The sequence below is a fragment of the Mizuhopecten yessoensis genome, unplaced genomic scaffold, assembly GCF_002113885.1.
Source record: "Mizuhopecten yessoensis strain PY_sf001 unplaced genomic scaffold, ASM211388v2 scaffold9425, whole genome shotgun sequence".
NCBI classification, from domain to species: domain Eukaryota; kingdom Metazoa; phylum Mollusca; class Bivalvia; order Pectinida; family Pectinidae; genus Mizuhopecten; species Mizuhopecten yessoensis.
This window is the reverse complement of record NW_018408041.1, coordinates 86,074-106,439: the sequence shown is the minus strand read 5'-3', so window position 1 is coordinate 106,439 and position 20,366 is coordinate 86,074. Positions and strand designations below refer to the sequence as shown.

Below are 20,366 nucleotides of genomic sequence, written 5' to 3'. Positions count from 1 at the left end.
GTAACTTCCTAATTTCCTCTGCATGAAATTTTCTATCCACAAGCTAATGCTCAAACTGTACTTTGTCTATCGGTGGTAATTCACTATCTGGTTCCTTGGTGAAAACACTGCTGTAGAAATTGGCTACTACTTCTGCTTTTTCTTTTCCTCCTGACTCAATTTAGTTTCTCCATTCTCCGCTATGTACTTAGCTCTGATATGCCTGTTTTTACTGTTCGTTTCTAGTTTGCGTATTTTGGGTTTTCCTTCACATTTTTCGCAATGTCCCTTTTCGCATTTCTAGATAGTCCTTTCACTTGATTCCTGACTCGCACATACTCCTGGTATTTCTTCCCATCCTTTGTTTCCATATATCTTTACCATTAACGGCGTTTTTTCATCGAGTGGTAGATAATTGTTTCTTGGCCTTTTTGTTTGCTTTACTGTTTATACGTGGTACACACTTCTCCTTTGCTTCATTAAATCTGTCCATGAATGCTTCGAGGATTTCATCCGGGCCTGATAATTCATCAGTGAGCAAAACAGCATCCCAGTCACAATTTAAAGACTCTCTCATCTTTAAATCTCATCCTTCATCATCTTGACCCTGCTTCTTTGTTGACCCTCTCCTTGATATGACTGTGCGGTAATGACTATTATTTATGATGATTTAAATGCAATGTTTGGCAAAAAACAATTGTTTATGATCTTTGTTTATATCCTAATCGTTTTCACTTTCACTTTCAAAAAGGCCAGGATATGGTACACCTTACCATCACCCTTTATAATACATCTGAAGCGGAGTATACCTAGAAGGAATAAACGTGTTCCTGCTACAGTTGATTAGTCACTCTTGTGTATTAAATTTGCATAGTCTACAAAATGGTGTCGGCTCGCTTAGCAAGGTGAAAAATTTTGAATGATTGAATACCAAGAACTCTGCTGATGACATCTAGCAGTAGTTGGTGATAATAAGGATGGTTTTGGCCCTAAACAAGTCATACATCTGTCAAAATGTTAAAGTCTGGTGTCACAGCCATAGGAAACTCTATTTTATGAAGTGGACACAAAACTTGAAATATTCTTATATATTACAGGTCCAGTACACTCTGCCGATTGAGCTATATAGCTATAAAGACCTATATAGCTATATACACCTATAAATTATAGCTGTATTGAGCTATATTTTCTCATATTTCAATTTTCATTAAATTAAAGCAAAGTCGCATAAAACAATAAGGTTTTTGGTAATGGTGACTACAAAAAGCATACAGCTAGATGTTTATTTTCATTTTTCATAAATGTAAAATTTACATCATTTTTTGAAAAGAACACTTATATTTAATGTCTTTTGTTATCAACCTAAAGATACAATCCTCTTTTAAAAGCGACTTTGTTTTGTTATCCTTAAAAAAGAAAATCACTTGAAAATAGCTCAAAAGACCTATTTCAGATAGGTCAATAGAGCTATTATATATATAGCTCAATCGGCAGAGTGTACTGGACCTGTATTATTGTGAACGTTATACATTTCAATTATTTTGGATCGTATCAGTAACAGTAACAGTCCACGATAATGTGCTATAAAGACTAGTGGCTATGACGACAAGCATTCAATGGCTTCATAAATTAATTAACTGATTAATATTAATTACTGATGAGATTAAGTTGTCAACCACGGGAGTTCAAACGAGAGCATCCTGTCACTCAAATGAGGAATGATACAAACCCGTTATAGAGTACAGTACAATGCTACTAATTCTAGTGACTGACAATCCCCGGTATATCAGACCATGATATGATAACAATAGACGAGGACATCAAACCTGTGTACCACAAGAAGCCGCGTAAAGTACTGATGTACAAGAATGTTGACTGGATGGCTGTTAGGGAGGATGCGACCAACCTCAGTGACACAATCACTAATTCTAGTGACTCGGTTGAGGAAAACTGGACGAAATTCAAAAACGGCTTAAATTCCATCATCGACGAGCGCATTCCATCCAAATTGACCTCCACGAAACCAAATCAGCTACCATGGGTTGGCAGACCAGAACGCCGCCTCATAAAGAGGAAACATCGCCTCTACAACAAGGCTAGGAAAAGTGGAAAGGATGCTGACTGGCGTGCGTACAGAGTCCACAAAAGGAAAACCCAAAAGGCTCTCCGAACCACAGAATGGTCCTACTTAGAGCGTACACTGCAGGCAGGAATTGAGCAGAAAAACAACAAACCCTTCTGGCAAAACATCAAGGCCAGGAAGCAGGACAACATCTGAATTGCTCCACTGAAAGAGGGTAACAAACTACTCACCGCCAGTACAGACAAGGCGGAGGCCCTAAATCGACAGTTTCAGTCGGTGTTCACAAAAGAACCCCCCAATCCGGATCTCCCACCTCTCACCACACCCAAGTATCCCATCATGAGGAACCTCACTATAGATGAGAAGGGAGTTGAGAAGTTGATCCGCGAAATCGATGTCAGTATGGCTAGCGGTCCAGACAACCTTCCAAATCGTGTCCTTCAACAGTGCTCAATCGAACTTGCCCCGGCAATGACTCATATATCCCAACAATCGATTCTGACTGGTGAACTCCCTGATGACTGGAGTAATGCCAACATTACACCAATCTTTAAGAAGGGTAATCGCCATTAACCCAGAAACTACAGGCCAGTGTCGCTCACGTATGTGTTGTAAACTGGTTGAGCATATTATCTGCCGCCACCTCAGGAACCATCTCGAGGAATACAACATACTGACACATCTACAACATGGCTTCAGGTTAGGACACTCCTGTGAATCCCAGCTGCTGATCACCACCTATGACATCACCAGCATATACGACAGGAAGCTACAAGTGGACACTGCCATCCTGGATTTCAGTAAGGCCTTCGACAAGGTTCCCCATTCAAAACTCCTGTACAAAGTAGATAATTTCGGTGTGAACCCCAACATCCTACAATGGATCAAGGCCTTCCTGACATCACGGACCCAACTTGTAGATGGCAGCCATTCAACACAAGTGAAGGTAGATTCAGGAGTTCCCCAGGGGACGGTCCTGGGACCTATACTCTTCCTCTGCCACATCAATGACTTGCCCGACTGCATAACATCTACTGTACGTCTATTCGCTGATGATTGTCTGCTATACCGTCCAATTTGATGCCTCCAAGACCACCTGGACCTCCAAAAAGACCTCAAGTCCTTGGAAGAATGGGCAACAAAATGGGGTATGTCTTTCAACATGTTGAAATGTTATATCCTGAGAACATTAAGATCCAAGTCGCCTAGTGCCCACAACTACCATCTGTCGGGCCAATTACTCAAAGAAGTGGAAGAAAATCCATACTTGGGAGTAACCATTCACAACTCCATGAAGTGGGACTCTCATATCCGTAACACAACCAACAAGGCAAATTCCACTCTCGGATTCCTAAGATGAAACCTGCGACAGTGCCCAACGTCACTGAAACTGACTGCATACAAATCGTTGGTGAGATCCGTCCTGGAATACAGCTGCACGATATGGGACCCTTACCAACAAAACGACATTCACTCGCTGGAAAAAGTACAACGCCGCGCTACCCGATTTGTAACATCAAACTATAGAAGGGACAGCAGTGTAACAGAAATGATGGACACTCTAAAATTAACACCACTAAAGGATCGCAGGCGAGACCATCGCCTTGCCCTTTTTTATAAGATCGTGAAGGGGCTAGTGGCCATACCTGTAGATCACATATTGACTTCATCAAACACCCGTATCAGATAAAAAAAAAATAGTGAAAATTACCGTCATTTCCAGTGTAATACGGACATATTGAAAAAATCATTCTTTCCTCGAACAACAACAGAGTGGAATAACCTACCAGAAGACCTCGTCAAAATGCAAGAACTTAGCTTCATGACAGCAAAAACTGAAACAATATAAACTAAAAGCGCACTTCTCCAACCCTGGAATTTATACTCAAATTTGAGGTCTTCCAGTAATATAAAGATACAGATACAGGTACTGTAAGTACAGTACAACGCTAATGTATCAAAATCAAATCGGGACACTTTTTGTATATATTTTTTCTCTCCCAAAATTGTTCATCTCATCACATTTGATATCCGTGCACCGCAAACATTGACAGCATACGGCATATCCTCTTTCTAAATAATCCAAACATTATATTCACAATAACACAAATCTGCTTAACACACAGAGCTGAGTTTTCTGGCTATTCAACTCTAAACTTACATATTACCGCTTTCTGTCTCCCAATGCCCGTTTTGTTTTTCGTGACTATTCTACCTTCGAAACTGAAGAGTTATATAAGGTTTTTTAAAGGTAACAACTACAATCCGGATATGTTACCGGTCAAAATAATTTATTTATTTTTAAATATGTAGCTGGTAATAGACGAACCAGTTTGTCTGTGATAACAAAAAGGTTCATTCTTTCTTCTTTATGCTGCATATTTTATATATATTTAGTATTCTTTTAATTTTTTTAATTTGTGTTTACCGACAATTTGTACGATCCTGTCCGATTCCACCCGGTCCTGTAAATTGTTGGACCCACTGATCCTTGGGCTACATTCGCGTATCCGGTTGAAACGGTTGAACCTGTAAAGAAAACGACAGGTACAGATTTGAACCGAGGCTGACCTCAGGAAAATTTGGTACCTGACCGAAACTAAAATGCTGACTATTGCCAAGTTGCGTTATTTCTTTCTTAAACAATGTCAAGGCACATGTAATTTTTAAGATACGTTATGTAATTTAGTGGACGCGTTAGAGAAGGGCATAATATTCTTGATACATTGTTTTTTATTCTCCGAAACTGTGGATTTTTAGCTCTGCTTATAGAACGGCGCAAGGGTGTTTGTTTATCGTGGAAAATTTCTGCGCCACACGTACCGTTTCAACCGGGATACGCGAATGTAGCCTTGAATTCTTTTCCACTTCCTGTTGTCACCCAAACAGTTTCTCCGACCCACGACGATGGCACTTCGAAGATATGGATGTCTCTGTGCAAGATCAGTCCTCAGAACAAACCACACTCGCTTGACTCCAAAAAGACCGTGTTCATATTACCCAATCAATGATAACTTATTTGGATTGAACAGTGAAGAAAAACAGGTACAAACTGAATAACCTTCAGAAACTTGCCCTTTGCCCTGTGAACAGGTGAAGTACCTGTACAGCTAAGTGACCAGTTTCGGGGCCTCAAATGAGAAATTACTGAATAAAACAATAGAGAATACAACAGTGTGATATAAGTTAAATGGAGGGGTAACACGGACACTGACCTTTAACCCTTTGCCCTCCTCAGTGGTCTCATTAAAATAATATCTTGGGATTTACATTAAAATTTACCTTTTCTTACTGTTTGTTTCTGTTGCATGGTAACCTAATAAAAAGTTAATAGTAAAAAGTTACTTTTGTATATGTATTTGAGTAAAATAATGTGAATTGTACTTGTTTTCAAGTCATTCTTCAATGATCTTGTGGACATTAAATAAGTATTTACTTCACTACCCAAAAGCTGATGATGTCAATAAATGTGTGGTAAAGTATATATATATGCTCCTAGAGATGCACAGAAACAGGTACTTTACAGCATGGAAATGGATCATCCGAAAATACCTCATCATGATTTAAATTTTTTGTGCCGAAAGCTTGTATGCTNGGGTAGTATTGGGTCATAGTCACGGCAATTCGGTGATGTTTTCGGCACCAAATCGCATATTTCCCGATAAAATATGGCAGATGGAAGTAAATAACGTCTACAAAGGTGATATTTCACAGTAATAAAGAAGTATTTGGTTCATAACTGGATAGTATGGGGTAGTATTGGGTAGAATTGGGTGGTATTGGGTAGTATTGGGTGGTATTGGGTAGTATTGGGTAATTAGACGCGCCCCACTGACCTTTAACCCTTTGCCCTCCTCAGTGGTCTCATTAAAATAATATCTTGGGATTTACATTAAAAGTTACCTTTTCTTACTGTTTGTTTCTGTTGCATGGTAACCTAATAAAAAGGTAATAGTAAAAAGTTACTTTTGCATATGTATTTGAGTAAAATAATGTGAATTGTACTTGTTTTCAAGTCATTCTTCAATGATCTTGTGGACATTAAATAAGTATTTACTTCACTACCCAAAAGCTGATGATGTCAATAAATGTGTGGTATCGTATATATATATGCTCCTAGAGATGCACAGAAACAGGTACTTTACAGCATGGAAATGGATCATCCGAAAATACCTCATCATGATTTAATTTTTTTGTGCCGAAAGCTTGTATGCTTGCCACTAACTTACCGTCATAAAATTTTCCCATGATGTATTATTACTGGTCAATTTCAGTGTAAATTTAATGTGGTTTCATGATAGACAACAGAAAAATAAAACCAATGAACATAAGTTAATCAAGTATCACATATGAGTATCATGGCTAGAGTAGACTGTATGTATATCATTAGATGGGTACTCAGGATCAGCTTAGAGGGTATAAATTTGTGAGCTGTAATAAGTGGTTTTAGTTATCCATGCATTATTTGTAAAAGAACAAATCTACACATGCAGCTGGGTTGAATTCTATGTTCTATGATGGTGACATATTAAAAAGGATTGTGGTTCGTTTATCATTGTAGTTGAGAGAATCCGTGTTCCAATTTTGTCAAAAGGAGTTAGCACCAAAAGCTGCTGAAATCGACAAGCTAAATGAATTCAAAGACATCAAGGTAAGTACATCTACTTCCTCATGAAAGTTTCAAACAAACACTTAAAGGTATAATGTGTAGTAGGAGATGAAAATGTACAGCCAGACTGGGATTCAAACATTGTACCTCCGAACTCGGACCAATGCTGTAGTCAAATGAGCCAGCTGGTCACTGGTGATCGACCATGTCCAGTCCTGCTACATATAATTATGATACAACTTTAAGCATGATTTATTAATTCTATATATATGCTTGATTAGGTAAATAATCCTGATCAACTTCAATGAAATGTTATAACCAATCTGATGTCATAGTAGCTATATAGGAATAAGGTTGTATACAATAATGGACATCTTACTTTTTCATGCATCTATATCACCAAACATATGTTTCAGAACTTCTGGTTGGAATGTGGCAAACTTGGACTTTTGGGAATTACTGCTCCAGGTAAAACAAAACTAAGATCGTATGACAGTCTTCCTCATAACATTTTGAGAGTTGTATGCAAATCTGTTTATCTGATTAAAATTTTATGATTTCATTGATAAGTGTTTGATTAGGGGATGGTAGTTGTGAACTTCAGGATCTGAATTCCACCCAATGACACATGTGAAATACCCCTGTACTTCCTGTCTTTGGTTATACCACTGTAAGGACTATCTTAAGAAAGACAGCTTTTTGTTCATTTATACATCATGTACGTAGTGCATGGCTTCACACTCAAAACTGATGTCACTAGTAGTAAACCAGTTTAACAGTATTATTTACGAGGTACATGTGAAAGTATCAGTAAAATATTCAATGTATCTTCAGCTCAGTATGGAGGTTCAGAGATGTCATACATGGATCATGTACTCGTAATGGAGGAGATGTCCCGTGCTTCTGCAGCCATCGCACTTAGTTACGGAGCTCACTCCAACCTGTGTGTAAACCAATTAGTGAGGAACGGTACAGAGGAACAGAAACAGAAATATCTGCCACAGGTACAGTGTTGTTTGATATTTATCAGTAATTGTAGATATGTAGCTATATATATATATATAGGTGATAATTGTTTTTAAATGGTTATATAATGTTTTCTATTCAAATGTTGATATTCTACCTGACCTCTACTTTGTAGCTGATCACAGGGGAGAAAGTAGGTGCTCTGGCCATGAGTGAACCTGGCTCAGGATCTGATGTGGTATCCATGAAACTCAAAGCTGAAAAAGATGGTAATGTTTAATTCTGTGAATTATTCAATTATCTTTTGATATGAAAAGATTAAATATATTCATGTTTAAAAAAAAATTGCAGATAATATCGAAAGCAAGTACTGACTTCTTTGACTTCCATATTAAGGTCCACTAAACAGACCTATTGGGTATTGTACTGGGATGTTCTATTGTAGAACTGAGAGGGGAGGGGAAGGTTATCATAGTACTGGGTGGGGAGGGGAGGTTATCATAGTACAGTGTGGGGAGGGGAGGTTATCATAGTACAGGGTGGTTATCATAGTACAGGGTGAAGAGGGGAGGGTATCATAGTACTGGATGGGGAGGGGAGGTTATCATAGTAATGGATGTGGAGGGGAGGTTATCATAGTAATGGGTCGGAAGGGGGAGGTTAAAGTGATGGGTAGGGAGGGAGGAGGTTATCATAGTACAGGGTTGGGAGGGTGAGGTTATCATAGTACAGGGTTGGGAGGAAAGGTTATCATAGTACAGGGTGGGGAGGGGAGGTTATTGTAGAGATTGGGGAGGGGAGGTTATCATAGTACAGGGTGGGGAGGGGAGGTTATTATTGTACTGGGTAGGGAGGGGGTTATCATAGTACAGGGTGGGGAGGGGGTTATCATGGTACAGGAGGGGGAGGGGGTTATCATAGTACAGGATGGGGATTTTGGGAGGTTATTTTAGAGGGTGGGGAGGGGGGTTATCATAGTACTTGGTGGGGGGGAGGTTATCATAGTACAGGGTGGGGAGGGGGAGGTTATTATAGTACTGGGTGTGAAGGGTTACCATAGTACTGGGTGGGGAGGGGGAGGTTATAATAGTGGGAGGGGAGGGTAACATAGTACAGGGTGGGGAGGGGGTTATCATAGTACAGGGTGGGGAGGGGGGTTATCATAGTACTTGGTGGGGGGGAGGTTATCATAGTACAGGGTTGGGAGGGTGAGGTTATCATAGTACGGGGTGGGGAGGGGAGGTTATTGTAGAGGGTGGGAAGGGGAGGTTATTATAGTACTGGGTGTGAAGGGTTACCATAGTACTGGGTGGGGAGGGGGAGGTTATAGTAGTGGGTAGGGAGGGGAGGTTATCATAGTACGGGGTGGGGAGGAAAGGTTATCATAGTACAGGGTGGGGAGGGGGAGGTTATTATAGTACTGGGTGTGAAGGGTTATCATAGTACTGGGTGGGGAGGGAGGAGGTTATCATAGTACAGGCTTGGGAGGGTGAGGTTATCATAGTACGGGGTTGGGAGGAAAGGTTATCAAAGTAGAGGGTGGGGAGGGGAGGTTATTATTGTAGGGGGGAGGGAGGGGGTTATCATAGTACAGGAGGGGGAGGGGGTTATAATAGTACAGGAGGGGGAGGGGTTATCATAGTACAGGGTGGGGAGGGGGGTTATCATAGTACAGGGTGGTTATCATAGTACAGGGTGGAGAGGGGGAGGTTATAATAGTGGGAGGGGAGGGTAACATAGTACAGGGTGGGGAGGGGGATGTTATTATAGTACTGGGTGTGAAGGGGTATCATAGTACTGGGTGGGGAGGGAGGAGGTTATCATAGTACAGGCTTGGGAGGGTGAGGTTATCATAGTACGGGGTGGGGAGGGGAGGTTATTATAGTACTGGGTGTGAAGGGTTACCATAGTACTGGGTGGGGAGGGGGAGGTTATAATAGTGGGAGGGGAGGGTAACATAGTACAGGGTGGGGAGGGGGATGTTATTATAGTACTGGGTGTGAAGGGGTATCATAGTACTGGGTGGGGAGGGAGGAGGTTATCATAGTACAGGCTTGGGAGGGTGAGGTTATCATAGTAAAGGGTTGGGAGGAAAGGTTATCATAGTACAGGGCGGGGAGGGGAGGTTATTGTAGAGATGGGGGAGGGGAGGTTATCATAGTACAGGGGGGGGAGGGGAGGTTATTATAGTAAAGGGTGGGGAGGGGAGGTTATTATTGTAGGGGGGAGGGAGGGGGTTATCATAGTACAGGAGGGGGAGGGGTTATCATAGTACAGGGTGGGGAGGAAAGGTTATCATAGTACAGGGTGGGAGGGGGAGGTTATTATTGTACTGGGTAGGGAGGGGGTTATCATAGTACAGGGTGGGGAGGGGGGTTATCATAGTACAGGGTTGGGAGGGTGAGGTTATCATAGTACAGGGTGGAGAGGGGGAGGTTATAATAGTGGGAGGGGAGGGTAACATAGTACAGGGTGGGGAGGGGGATGTTATTATAGTACTGGGTGTGAAGGGTTATCATAGTACTGGGTGGGGAGGGGGAGGTTATAATAGTGGGAGGGGAGGGTAACATAGTACAGGGTGGGGAGGGGGATGTTATTATAGTACTGGGTGTGAAGGGGTATCATAGTACTGGGTGGGGAGGGGGAGGTTATAATCATTAAATAGTGGGAGGGGAGGGTATCATAGTACAGGGGGGGGAGGGGAGGTTATTGTAGAGATGGGGGAGGGGAGGTTATCATAGTACAGGGTGGGGAGGAAAGGTTATCATAGTACGGGGGGGGGAGGGGAGGTTATTGTAGAGGGGGGGGAGGGGAGGGTATCATAGTACAGGGTGGTTATCATAGTACAGGGTGGAGAGGGGGAGGTTATAATAGTGGGAGGGGAGGGTAACATAGTACAGGGTGGGGAGGGGGGTTCTCATAGTACTGGGTGGGGAGGGGGAGGTTATAATCATTAAATAGTGGGAGGGGAGGTTATCATAGTACAGGGTGGAGAGGGGGAGGTTATAATAGTGGGAGGGGAGGGTAACATAGTACAGGGTGGGGAGGGGGAGGTTAAAATAGTGGGATGGGAGGTTATCATAGTCCTTGGTGGGGAGGGGGAGGTTATGATAGTTCTTGTCAGGAAGGACTGTAGTCTGATAATATAAAGCAAACAAAGATACTGAGTTCAACATACAATTAAATTACCTAAGAGTATTACATATTACAATTACCACACATACCCACTCACTCACGGTAAATACAGATATACTTTATGAAATATGTAGAAGTACTAGATACTAAACTGTATACTCTGTATATTGACAGTAGACCTAGCCTATACATGAACATATATATATATAGAACAACAGACAACCTAGATAGGTTAACTTTGGTAAATAATGTTCATTATTATAAACTGTAGAGTCAATTATCTCCACAACATCTGCAATGTCCAGCCACTTGGTTAGATAAAGTTCAGTAAGTATAAACAACACTGTACTAGGGTACTATTCAACACACAAAGTTCTCTTCGCTGTATCACTACTAGTACGGTTCTCTTCATAATGTTTACGTACACCTCATTGGGTTAATTCACTATTAAATACAGTATAATTCTATTACAGCTTAATATATACCCAGTATTACCTTACTGACATATGGGGCAAAGAAGTAATTCCAACAGTGTGGACAAGTTTAGGTTGTCAAATTTTCAGAGCGATCTGCTCCTTTATCAAGACACAGTGAAACAGAACAGTTACATGTACATATACATCATATTACAAGAAAATTGATATACTATAATTGAAATATAGCTATTATATAAAACCAATAGTCCCCTCGGCTAAAGACAGCCGAAGGCAGCAATTAAGCTGAGAGCATGGCGGACAAGGAATGCTGATGTAGAGGACCTATTCTTGCGCAAGATGCACTATCATATAAAGTGAGTCAACGAGAGATATCAAAACACGGAACATGTGCATGTGGAAATCTGGCCGGGTAAATGTGAAAAATCTCCAATTTGCTACGGAATGTCTCATTAGTCGCCTCTCAATACTGCGATGGATCTAACAGTCGTAGCAGGGGGTCCACACTTAGTCGCTTCTTATGGGTTGCAAGAATAATGCATGTGCCTCTTTTGGTTTGCAGGAATTATGCAAGTAATTATCAAATAAGTGAGTGCAGGAGGAATAAGTAGATGAAATGGCTAAGATACTGTATAAATCTGCAAAATTAATCTGACAACGGCTGTTGGTTACACACACTGACATGAAGCAGCAGGCAGGCGAGATAGCAGACCAACTGTGCAGTAATGCATCATTAGATCAAATGCCCCCTGGAAGAAAAACGAGCGGATGGCTACCGCCTATCGTTCGTTCATACCTCGAGGGTAGCGGGTTTGTAGATTGGTGATCCAAAACCGTTCTCTCGTACATCGTCTCGTTTCATCCCATGTAGGGCAATGATCTATGGCAACAACCTGCATGTCTTTCCAACTATGGCTAGGCATATTAAAATGCCTTGCCACAGGGAAGTCTGGTTTGTTCTGCTTGATGGAGCAGTGGTGGTTGTTGATCCTGACATTGAGCTGGGTGCAGGTCTTGCCCATGTACTGTAACTTGCATTTATTGCAGGTAATAAGGTACACCACATTGACTGATGTGCATGTCAGCGTTTGTAGTATGTGATACACTTTGCCGTTGATTGTACATTGAAATATATCTGTGGAGCGCGTGTATGGACACAGTTTGCACACCTTCTTGTTACAGGTATTGAAAGATCTTCTCGTGGTGTGCGAGGGGTGACAACTGGATGGGAGGAGATACTGGTGTGTGTCAGTAGGTTTACAGTGGCTTACTGATATATATATATACATACCTATTACTTCCATAAATCAGTTTATAATAGACACCGGACTATTATACCCCAACTGTGGTACACACAATACTTCACTATGTCCACCTGCCACATCACTTCCGGTACCCAGTGACCTCAATAGGATTCTATCACATGGTCCTGATTGAAACCGAATCCTGCACGTGACCTCCACCTCAAGGCACTAACTCTGCAACATGACCACCATGTTGCATATCCGGGCGGCACCTAAACTGTAGGCACCAACACTGCATGCCCATATATCAATTGTATAGTAGACGTCAAGCCCTGCCATCACCGTCAACTGAATACTCGGCCATTTACAAAAATAACCTGCAACAACAAAATATTCACCTTGTATCGACTTCTGCATGGGTGACCATTTTACATACAAACTATAACAACCACAAGGTTTTCAAAGGTTTACAAATAACAAACCTATAAACCATTTACTCGAAATTCAAAACTCTATAAATGAAGCAACACAGCAGCTTACCTTCATCTACAGCCATAGAAAGTTTGAAATCCCGCTCCGGGACCAACAACGAGTCCGGGATCCAGACACCCTTCCACCACCGTCATTACCTGCAGCCGGCACCCAATTGTGCGGAACTCGCCCACACTTTAAGCTTTTAAAAACGACAAGTTTTCCCTCCTAACACAAGAGCTCCACAAGGGACTTAACTCTAGCAAAGTACAGATACTAACTTTTTAAGGTGTCACACCACTAATGACTACATCACATTACTGGGTGAGGAAGGTGTGGTTTTACAATGTAGTAAATAGTAGGAAGGGAGGGTTATAATAGTATTGGCTGGGGAGGGTGTGGTTATAGTACATAGTATGTAGGGGGAGGTTATCATAGTACTGGGAGGGTATCAGTTATTATTTTGTAAATCTTCTGTTCTTGTAGGTGATCACTATGTATTGAATGGAAACAAGTTTTGGATCACAAATGGACCTGATGCTGATGTATTGGTTGTTTATGCCAAAACTGATTTAAAGACAGAAAAACCCCAGCATGGTATCACAGCTTTTCTTATAGAAAAGGTAAGCTGACAGTGTTGAGTGTAATGATATAATATATAGACAACCGTATATAGAATGAGGCAATGCATTGATAGTCTGTACTGATTTGTATGCCTCACTTCTATTCTTCCTATTGATATTCCATGGCTGGAGAACAGGAATAAGAAATCTTTAAGAAAAATATATATGAGCAATTAGGACCTATGGGTTTTGTTTTATTCTACAAGAATTGAATTACATAGAATATATAGCAGGAAAAACGGTATAAAAACCCATGGTAATAACAGAAAAGTGACAGTAAGTGACGTGACATTAAGTGAAGTGAACTGTACTGGTCGAACGGTTGGTGTTTTTTTCTCCAGGTACTCTGGTTTTCCTCTACTACCACAGCCTGGCATGTTCTTTAATGACCATAGCTGTTAAAACAGAACATAAAACACACCAAACCAGACATCTTGTTTTCCACTGTAGGGTATGCCTGGTTTCAGTACAGGCCTCAAGCTAGACAAGCTCGGGATGAGGGGATCCAACACATCAGAACTCATCTTTGAGGACTGCAGAGTACCAGGTACATTGTCAAACAAATATGGCTAAGTATTGGCAGGTCTTAGGAGAAAACAAACATTGCTGTACCAAATACTGTAAACAAATTATGGAATCAATGCAATGTGTTTTACGTTTTCAGAACTAATTCCTTAATAATTTCCTAGTCACAGCATAAACACATATAATCGTGGTGTAAAAGGTAAAGTCATATTTATCTATGAAACATAGTCAGGCTGTAAAAGTTATAGTTAAAGTAATATAGTTATCATATGTATAGTCAGGAAGCAATGTCAGATCAATCTTACCTATATATGTGTTTACTGTTTGAAGTTTACATTTTTCAATATCAACCAAACTGATGATATCTCTCCAGTGCTATAGATTATTTAAAGATTGGTTCAATATTTAAGATGTTGACACATTGTAACCAGATGATGGCTACACATCTCATTATGTAGCATACAAATATCAAACACTTCAATACATAATTCTGGTTCATCTATGACCTGCATTTATGAATATGGTCAGTACCCACGAAGGCTAATAGCCATAAAGTAAATTGATTTACAGATGGTTTGATTAGATTTGGTTGAGATCAAGAATTTTTAAATTGTAATAAGTTTTGTGCAGGATTGTGTAAAACAGGAAATAAAATGCACATTATTTTTTATTCTCTTCAAACTTTGATGCCGAAGGCTGATGCTATTTGGCCAGTAGCATGCTGGGATAAAGGGCTACCAAGTTTGTTCAAATGAATGACCTTGACCCACTTTCAAGATCACAGGGGTAAAATGTCTTTAAATCTTCAAACGACTTCTCCTCAATAACCAAAAGGTCCAGGGTACTGATATTGGGCCTGTAGCATGCTGGGACAAAGGACTGCCAAGTTTGTTCAAATGAATGACATTGACCAACTTTCAAGGTCACAGGGGTAAAATGTCGTAAAATCTTCCATTCACTTCTCAATAACTAAACGGCCCAGGATACTGAAATTGGGCCTGTGGCATGCTGGGATGAAGGGCTACCAAGTTTGCTCAAATGAATGTTCTTGACCTACTTTCAACCGAAAGTCCTTGTTCGACATTCAAGGTCACATGCGTCATATGTTTAAATATTTTAATAGGTTCTTATGAATCAAACACTGATATTCTGCCTGTTGCTGTATTTTAGTCCACTTTTAAGATTACAAGTGTGAAATTAATACCAGGTGAGCGATGCAGGCCCATTGGGCCTCTTGTTAACGTTTGGATTTCAGTTGACAAAAGCTTAGAAATATACAGGGAATACAAAATTGTTACCAAAGCTACACTGTCCAAAGCAACTTTTGTGAATTATTGAAAAATACTGTAATTAAGTGATCTGATTTTAAAATACCAAACACTTTCAATAATTTCAGCTGAAAATATTCTAGGAGAGAAAAACAGAGGTGTTTATGTATTAATGTCGGGCTTGGATGTAGAGCGTGGACTCGGTGCTTCTGGTTGTTTGGGGTGAGAATCTTTCATTTAAAGTTCAGACAACAGATTGGGTCATTTCATGATCATATATCTTCACACTAAGATCATACATGTATTTTAGACTAATTGTAACTCTTTTCACTGACCATCATGAATGCTTTTGTATGTTTCATATTATTAGATCATATTTAAACATTTATCATATTGAGCCTGTAATAATGTGTACACACCTCTACTTTTCTCTCCTAAACTGCCTGTTGCCCAAATCAACAAAGTAAGACACGCTATATTAGTCAAGGTTATAACATACAGCTTAAATATTTCAACTTCGGAAACAAAAGTAATTTACTGTATGCTATATTTGTATCGGAAGAAGGCCTTTCTTTCTTGGGCTTTGAAATTTTCAGCTGAAAACATTTTGGGCCCTGAAAATGGAGGTGTGTATGTATTGATGTCTGGCCTGGATATAGAGAGAGTTTTTGTGGCAGGTGGAACATTGGGGTGAGGTTTAGTAAAAATTCACATGACATTGTTCGAGGAATTGCCTGATTATTTTCCCCTTTTATAAGGAATATAGTATTCATGTCAAGTTAAAATGAACACAAAAGTCTAACAGAATGAAATATAAAAACCGAAACAAGGGGTACTCCTTTCAATTTGACTCCCATTACTATTTATTCAGATTTGGTTGTATGGTTAATAGTATAAAGTATATTTGTATACGTTATCTACCATAACCAGTGTCACAAATCCTAGCCTGTGTAGTAAACACCAGTCATAGATATTAAAATGTTGCATTTTCATTCGTTTAAGTTTGACAGTGACATTTTGAGTTGGATGTGTGATTGTGAATCAAATGTCTAAACACAATATTTGTTACGTCGGTAAACCTTTTGTTTGTTAAAAATAAATGATCATTAGTCAAATAAAGTATGAGAATCTACCACCATGAGTTAGGGAACCTGTATATAAATCAGGGCTGAAACAATCTATCAAACTGTATAGTATTGTGATACTTTCTTGTGTATTGTATCAAATTGTTTTGTTAACCTGTATGATCAGGATACACTAACAGTACTGAAATTATCAATCAGTTTTTGTTTTTATTGTTTTGGAATCCTTCAGTAAAGATATGGTCCACTGTGCAGCCATACCCAAAAGTACTAGAAATCATACAAAAATATATTTTGTAGGACCGGGTATATGCTCTTTAAGACCATGAACAAACTCCTGTATTCAATCATTATGATATAAACATGTTGTAAACACCATACTGCGATATGTATTGTATTGTGAGGTATACATAGTGTTTCAGCTTTGATATAAACATGTTGAAATCTCCTCATCTAGTACAGTCCCTTCAAAATCATCCCAGCTAGTACACCCTTTAAAATCATCCCAGCTAGTACACCCTTTAAAATCTGTATAATCATTCCAAGGCTTATATAAACCTCCTATGGCCTTATCCCCTCTATTTTGTTGACAGATTATGGCTAGTTATATAAAATTAAGATGCAGTGTACTTCATGCTTGTAAAAGCAATAGTTTGAAGAATTTAGCACAAGGTATTTGAACCAACCTTCAGCTTCAGGCAAAAGTACTTTCGGATAATCTAAAGACAAAGATTGGTCAAAACATCAAGTGGAAAACATTTCAAATTATTGCCAACTCAAGCATGAATTAAGTGTTTTATTACCAGTTTTGTCGCTTTGCATTTGATGTTTGTAACAATCACAATGAACTAGAGGTCAGTATCAATCGATAAAGCAGGGGATAGTCTGTAATATCAGATATCAGCAGGGAATAGTCTGTGATATCGTGATATCAGCAGGGGATAGTCTGTGATATGTGATATCAGCAGAGGATAGTCTGTGATATCAGCAGAGGATAGTCTGTGATATCAGCAGGGGATAGTCTGTGATATCAGCAGGGGATAGTCTGTGATATCAGCAGGGAATAGTCTGTGTTATCGTGATATCAGCAGGGGATAGTCTGTGATATCAGCAGGGGATAGTCTTTGATATCAGCAGAGGATAGTCTGTGATATCAGCAGATGATAGTCTGTGATATCAGCAGAGGATAGTCTGTGATATCAGCAGGAAATAGTCTGTGTTATCGTGATATCAGCAGGGGATAGTCTGTGATATCAGCAGAGGATAGTCTGTGATATCAGCAGGGGATAGTCTGTGATATCGTGATATCAGATAGAAAATACGAGAATATCCAAATTAACTAAATATATGATAAAGAATAAGAACATACCATCAGGTAATACTTTCTTTAGCTGACAATCTTTGGTTGGTTGTGTGGGAAAATTTTGAATGTGTAAAAACTGTTACTGGTCAACAATTAATGTTTACTCCTGTCATTTTGTTTGTTGACACCTGTATACTTACCATTCAAATCATCCAACAGTAACAAACGCTGTCTCATGGGGTGTTGGGGTAGATAAAGGATCGATGCACTGCACATAGCCACTAGATAGTTATCCAAGCCTTCCATGCATACACACACACCTCCATCCTGGTAATATTCCTGTCAAAGCTGTGATTCCATAGTCAACAATTGTGCAACACTGCAGCCACAACAATGCAAGTGTAGAGTTTTTGTGTTTCCTTCAAGAAAAAACATACCATGCCTGCTTGGTTGTTTTATGTCCAAAATGATTTGGTTTTCATGGTTTGATACTTCACTTCTGATGAAAACACAACAAACTGTGTTTGGTAACACGAGCATGCTTTTCCATGCCAAGTTTGATAAAAGCCTTGGGAATCAGAGTACGACCTCAGTATTATGCATAACAGTAACAATGAACTATGTGGACTTTTGTACAGCTGGGAATATATTAGCAGAAAAGAACCGAGGCGTGTATGTATTGATGAGTGGGCTGGACATTGAGAGACTGGTATTGGCTGCTGGTCCCCTCGGGTAAGTCAGCGTGACCTGGGGTATCTACTAGCTCACCAGTGTTGTTAGTTACATGTAGGAACCTAATGCTTAAACTTGGCAGTAATCCATTTCTTGCTTTAACTCTACATTAAGAATTAGTTTTGCTCTAAAAGACAAATTGTCTTGTTGAACTTAGCTTTCTGTAAAGTTTATAGAAAGATTTTTAATTGTTCTTTTTAACTTGTCTTAAATTCTTTTCAGTAAGGTGATCGCATTGTCTACCACAGAAATACAAAGTCACTCTAAGAAAGAACATGATTTTCTGGCTATTCCATACAGTGTACATATTGTCAGATATTTTAGGATGTCTTTGGAACATAAGCCAAACAATTATCACCTTAACAACTTATCTAATAGTTACCTAGGTGTTCGATTAAATCAATCAGAAAATCACAAAATATTTAATCTTAGATTTCAACACACCAGATGGCTGTCAGAGAAATGATAATTCATATTTCAAAATAAATGTAAGGTACAAAATGATGTGTCAGCAACATTCAACAACAAACCTGGTAAAGTGATGTCCACGATTGTTCAAGCAAAATAATGAAGTCATGGTAGAGGTATGTCTGTGAAATGGTGATATATGAAATTCTGTGGTTGGTCCAAAGAGTTAGGTAAGAGCTGCACATTTCTGAATTCCTTTCCAATTACATACACAGCTTCAAATGACACTGCCAACTTCCCTTCCAAACCTACATACTCACAGAAATACCGATACAATTATCTACCACTGGTAGTAGACCCAGCTCGATGTTAAATAGGTTTGATGACAGCATCAGAACTATATACTTTTGTATTACAAAAACCTCACCATGGAATTTGAAGGCATATCACAGTAGGGGATCACGTAACTTTAAAAGTGATGCATAAACTATGAAGATTATAGATCTGTATTTATATCTTTATATTTACATTTGCCCCCGCGCCGTCCCATTACAACAGTGTTAGAGGGCAAGTGTAATTATATAGGCTATAATTACAACTGCTCGACTATAATTACAACTGCCTGTTTCAGGTGTAGGAATATGTAAACAAACAAAATGGCCGCCTGAAATGTATTTTGAGGCAGGGTAAATGGTTTTTGTAGGAATATGTCTTAAAAAAGAAAAATATGTAAATATAAAAAATACCTGGTTGTCTGGATGTAATTATTGTTGATATAATTACAAGTGGCCTCTGGCAAATCTACCATAAAACCCGCCAGAGGCCACTTGTAATTATATCAACAATAATTACATCTAGGCAACCAGTTATTGTTTAAGTATAACTGATTATATTCACTGTTTCCAGGATCATGCAGGCATGCTGTGACGTGGCCTTTGACTATGCACACCAACGTAAACAGTTTGGTCAGAAGATTGGCGAGTTCCAGGTACGATATGCATTTATTAGCTCACCTTCAAGTGAGCTTATGTCATGGTGCGGCATCCGTCGTCCATCCTCATCGGTCAACTTTTCCTTTAAACAACTTCTTCTGAAGAATGGACAGGCCTAGAGTCATGATATTTGGCTGAAAGCTTTGTTGGTAGGAGCCTGACAAAGTTTGAGAACTAAAATGACTTTGACCTACTTTCAAGGTCACAGGAGTCAAATATGTCAAAAACTTCAAACAACTTCTTCTGAAGAACTGAAAGGCATAGAATCTTTATATTTGGCTGGTGGCTTCCTGGGATAGAGCCTGACAAAGTTTGAGGATGAAAATGACCTTGACCTTCTTTCAAGGTCACAGGGGTCAAACGTGTCAAACACTTCAAACGACTTCTTCTGAAGAACTGAAAGGTATAGAATCTTTATATTTGGCAGGTGGCTTCCTGGGATAGGGCCCGACAAAGTTTGAAAACGAAAATGACCTTGACTTACTTTCAAGGTCACAGGAGTCAGATATGTC

The 20,366-nt window shown here is 39.6% G+C and overlaps 1 protein-coding gene across 2 annotated transcripts in view; it reads left to right on the top strand.

Moving 5' to 3' along the window:
- The first annotated feature begins 4,847 nt into the window (after positions 1–4,847).
- The window catches only part of LOC110458075 (isovaleryl-CoA dehydrogenase, mitochondrial-like), a 20,683-nt gene continuing 5,164 nt past the window's right edge, over positions 4,848–20,366 (top strand). The window contains exons 1-9 of one of the 2 annotated variants that reach the window (XM_021509639.1): positions 4,848–5,107; positions 6,624–6,713; positions 7,088–7,139; positions 7,506–7,675; positions 7,813–7,906; positions 13,408–13,544; positions 13,995–14,091; positions 18,361–18,454; positions 19,769–19,850. In XM_021509639.1, the coding sequence (XP_021365314.1) occupies positions 4,970–5,107; positions 6,624–6,713; positions 7,088–7,139; positions 7,506–7,675; positions 7,813–7,906; positions 13,408–13,544; positions 13,995–14,091; positions 18,361–18,454; positions 19,769–19,850 (954 nt within the window). In that variant the 5' untranslated portion in view covers positions 4,848–4,969. Of the gene's footprint in view, positions 5,108–6,623; positions 6,714–7,087; positions 7,140–7,505; positions 7,676–7,812; positions 7,907–13,407; positions 13,545–13,994; positions 14,092–15,465; positions 15,560–18,360; positions 18,455–19,768; positions 19,851–20,366 lie in introns of both variants that reach the window. The other variant, XM_021509640.1, reaches the window with a different exon arrangement.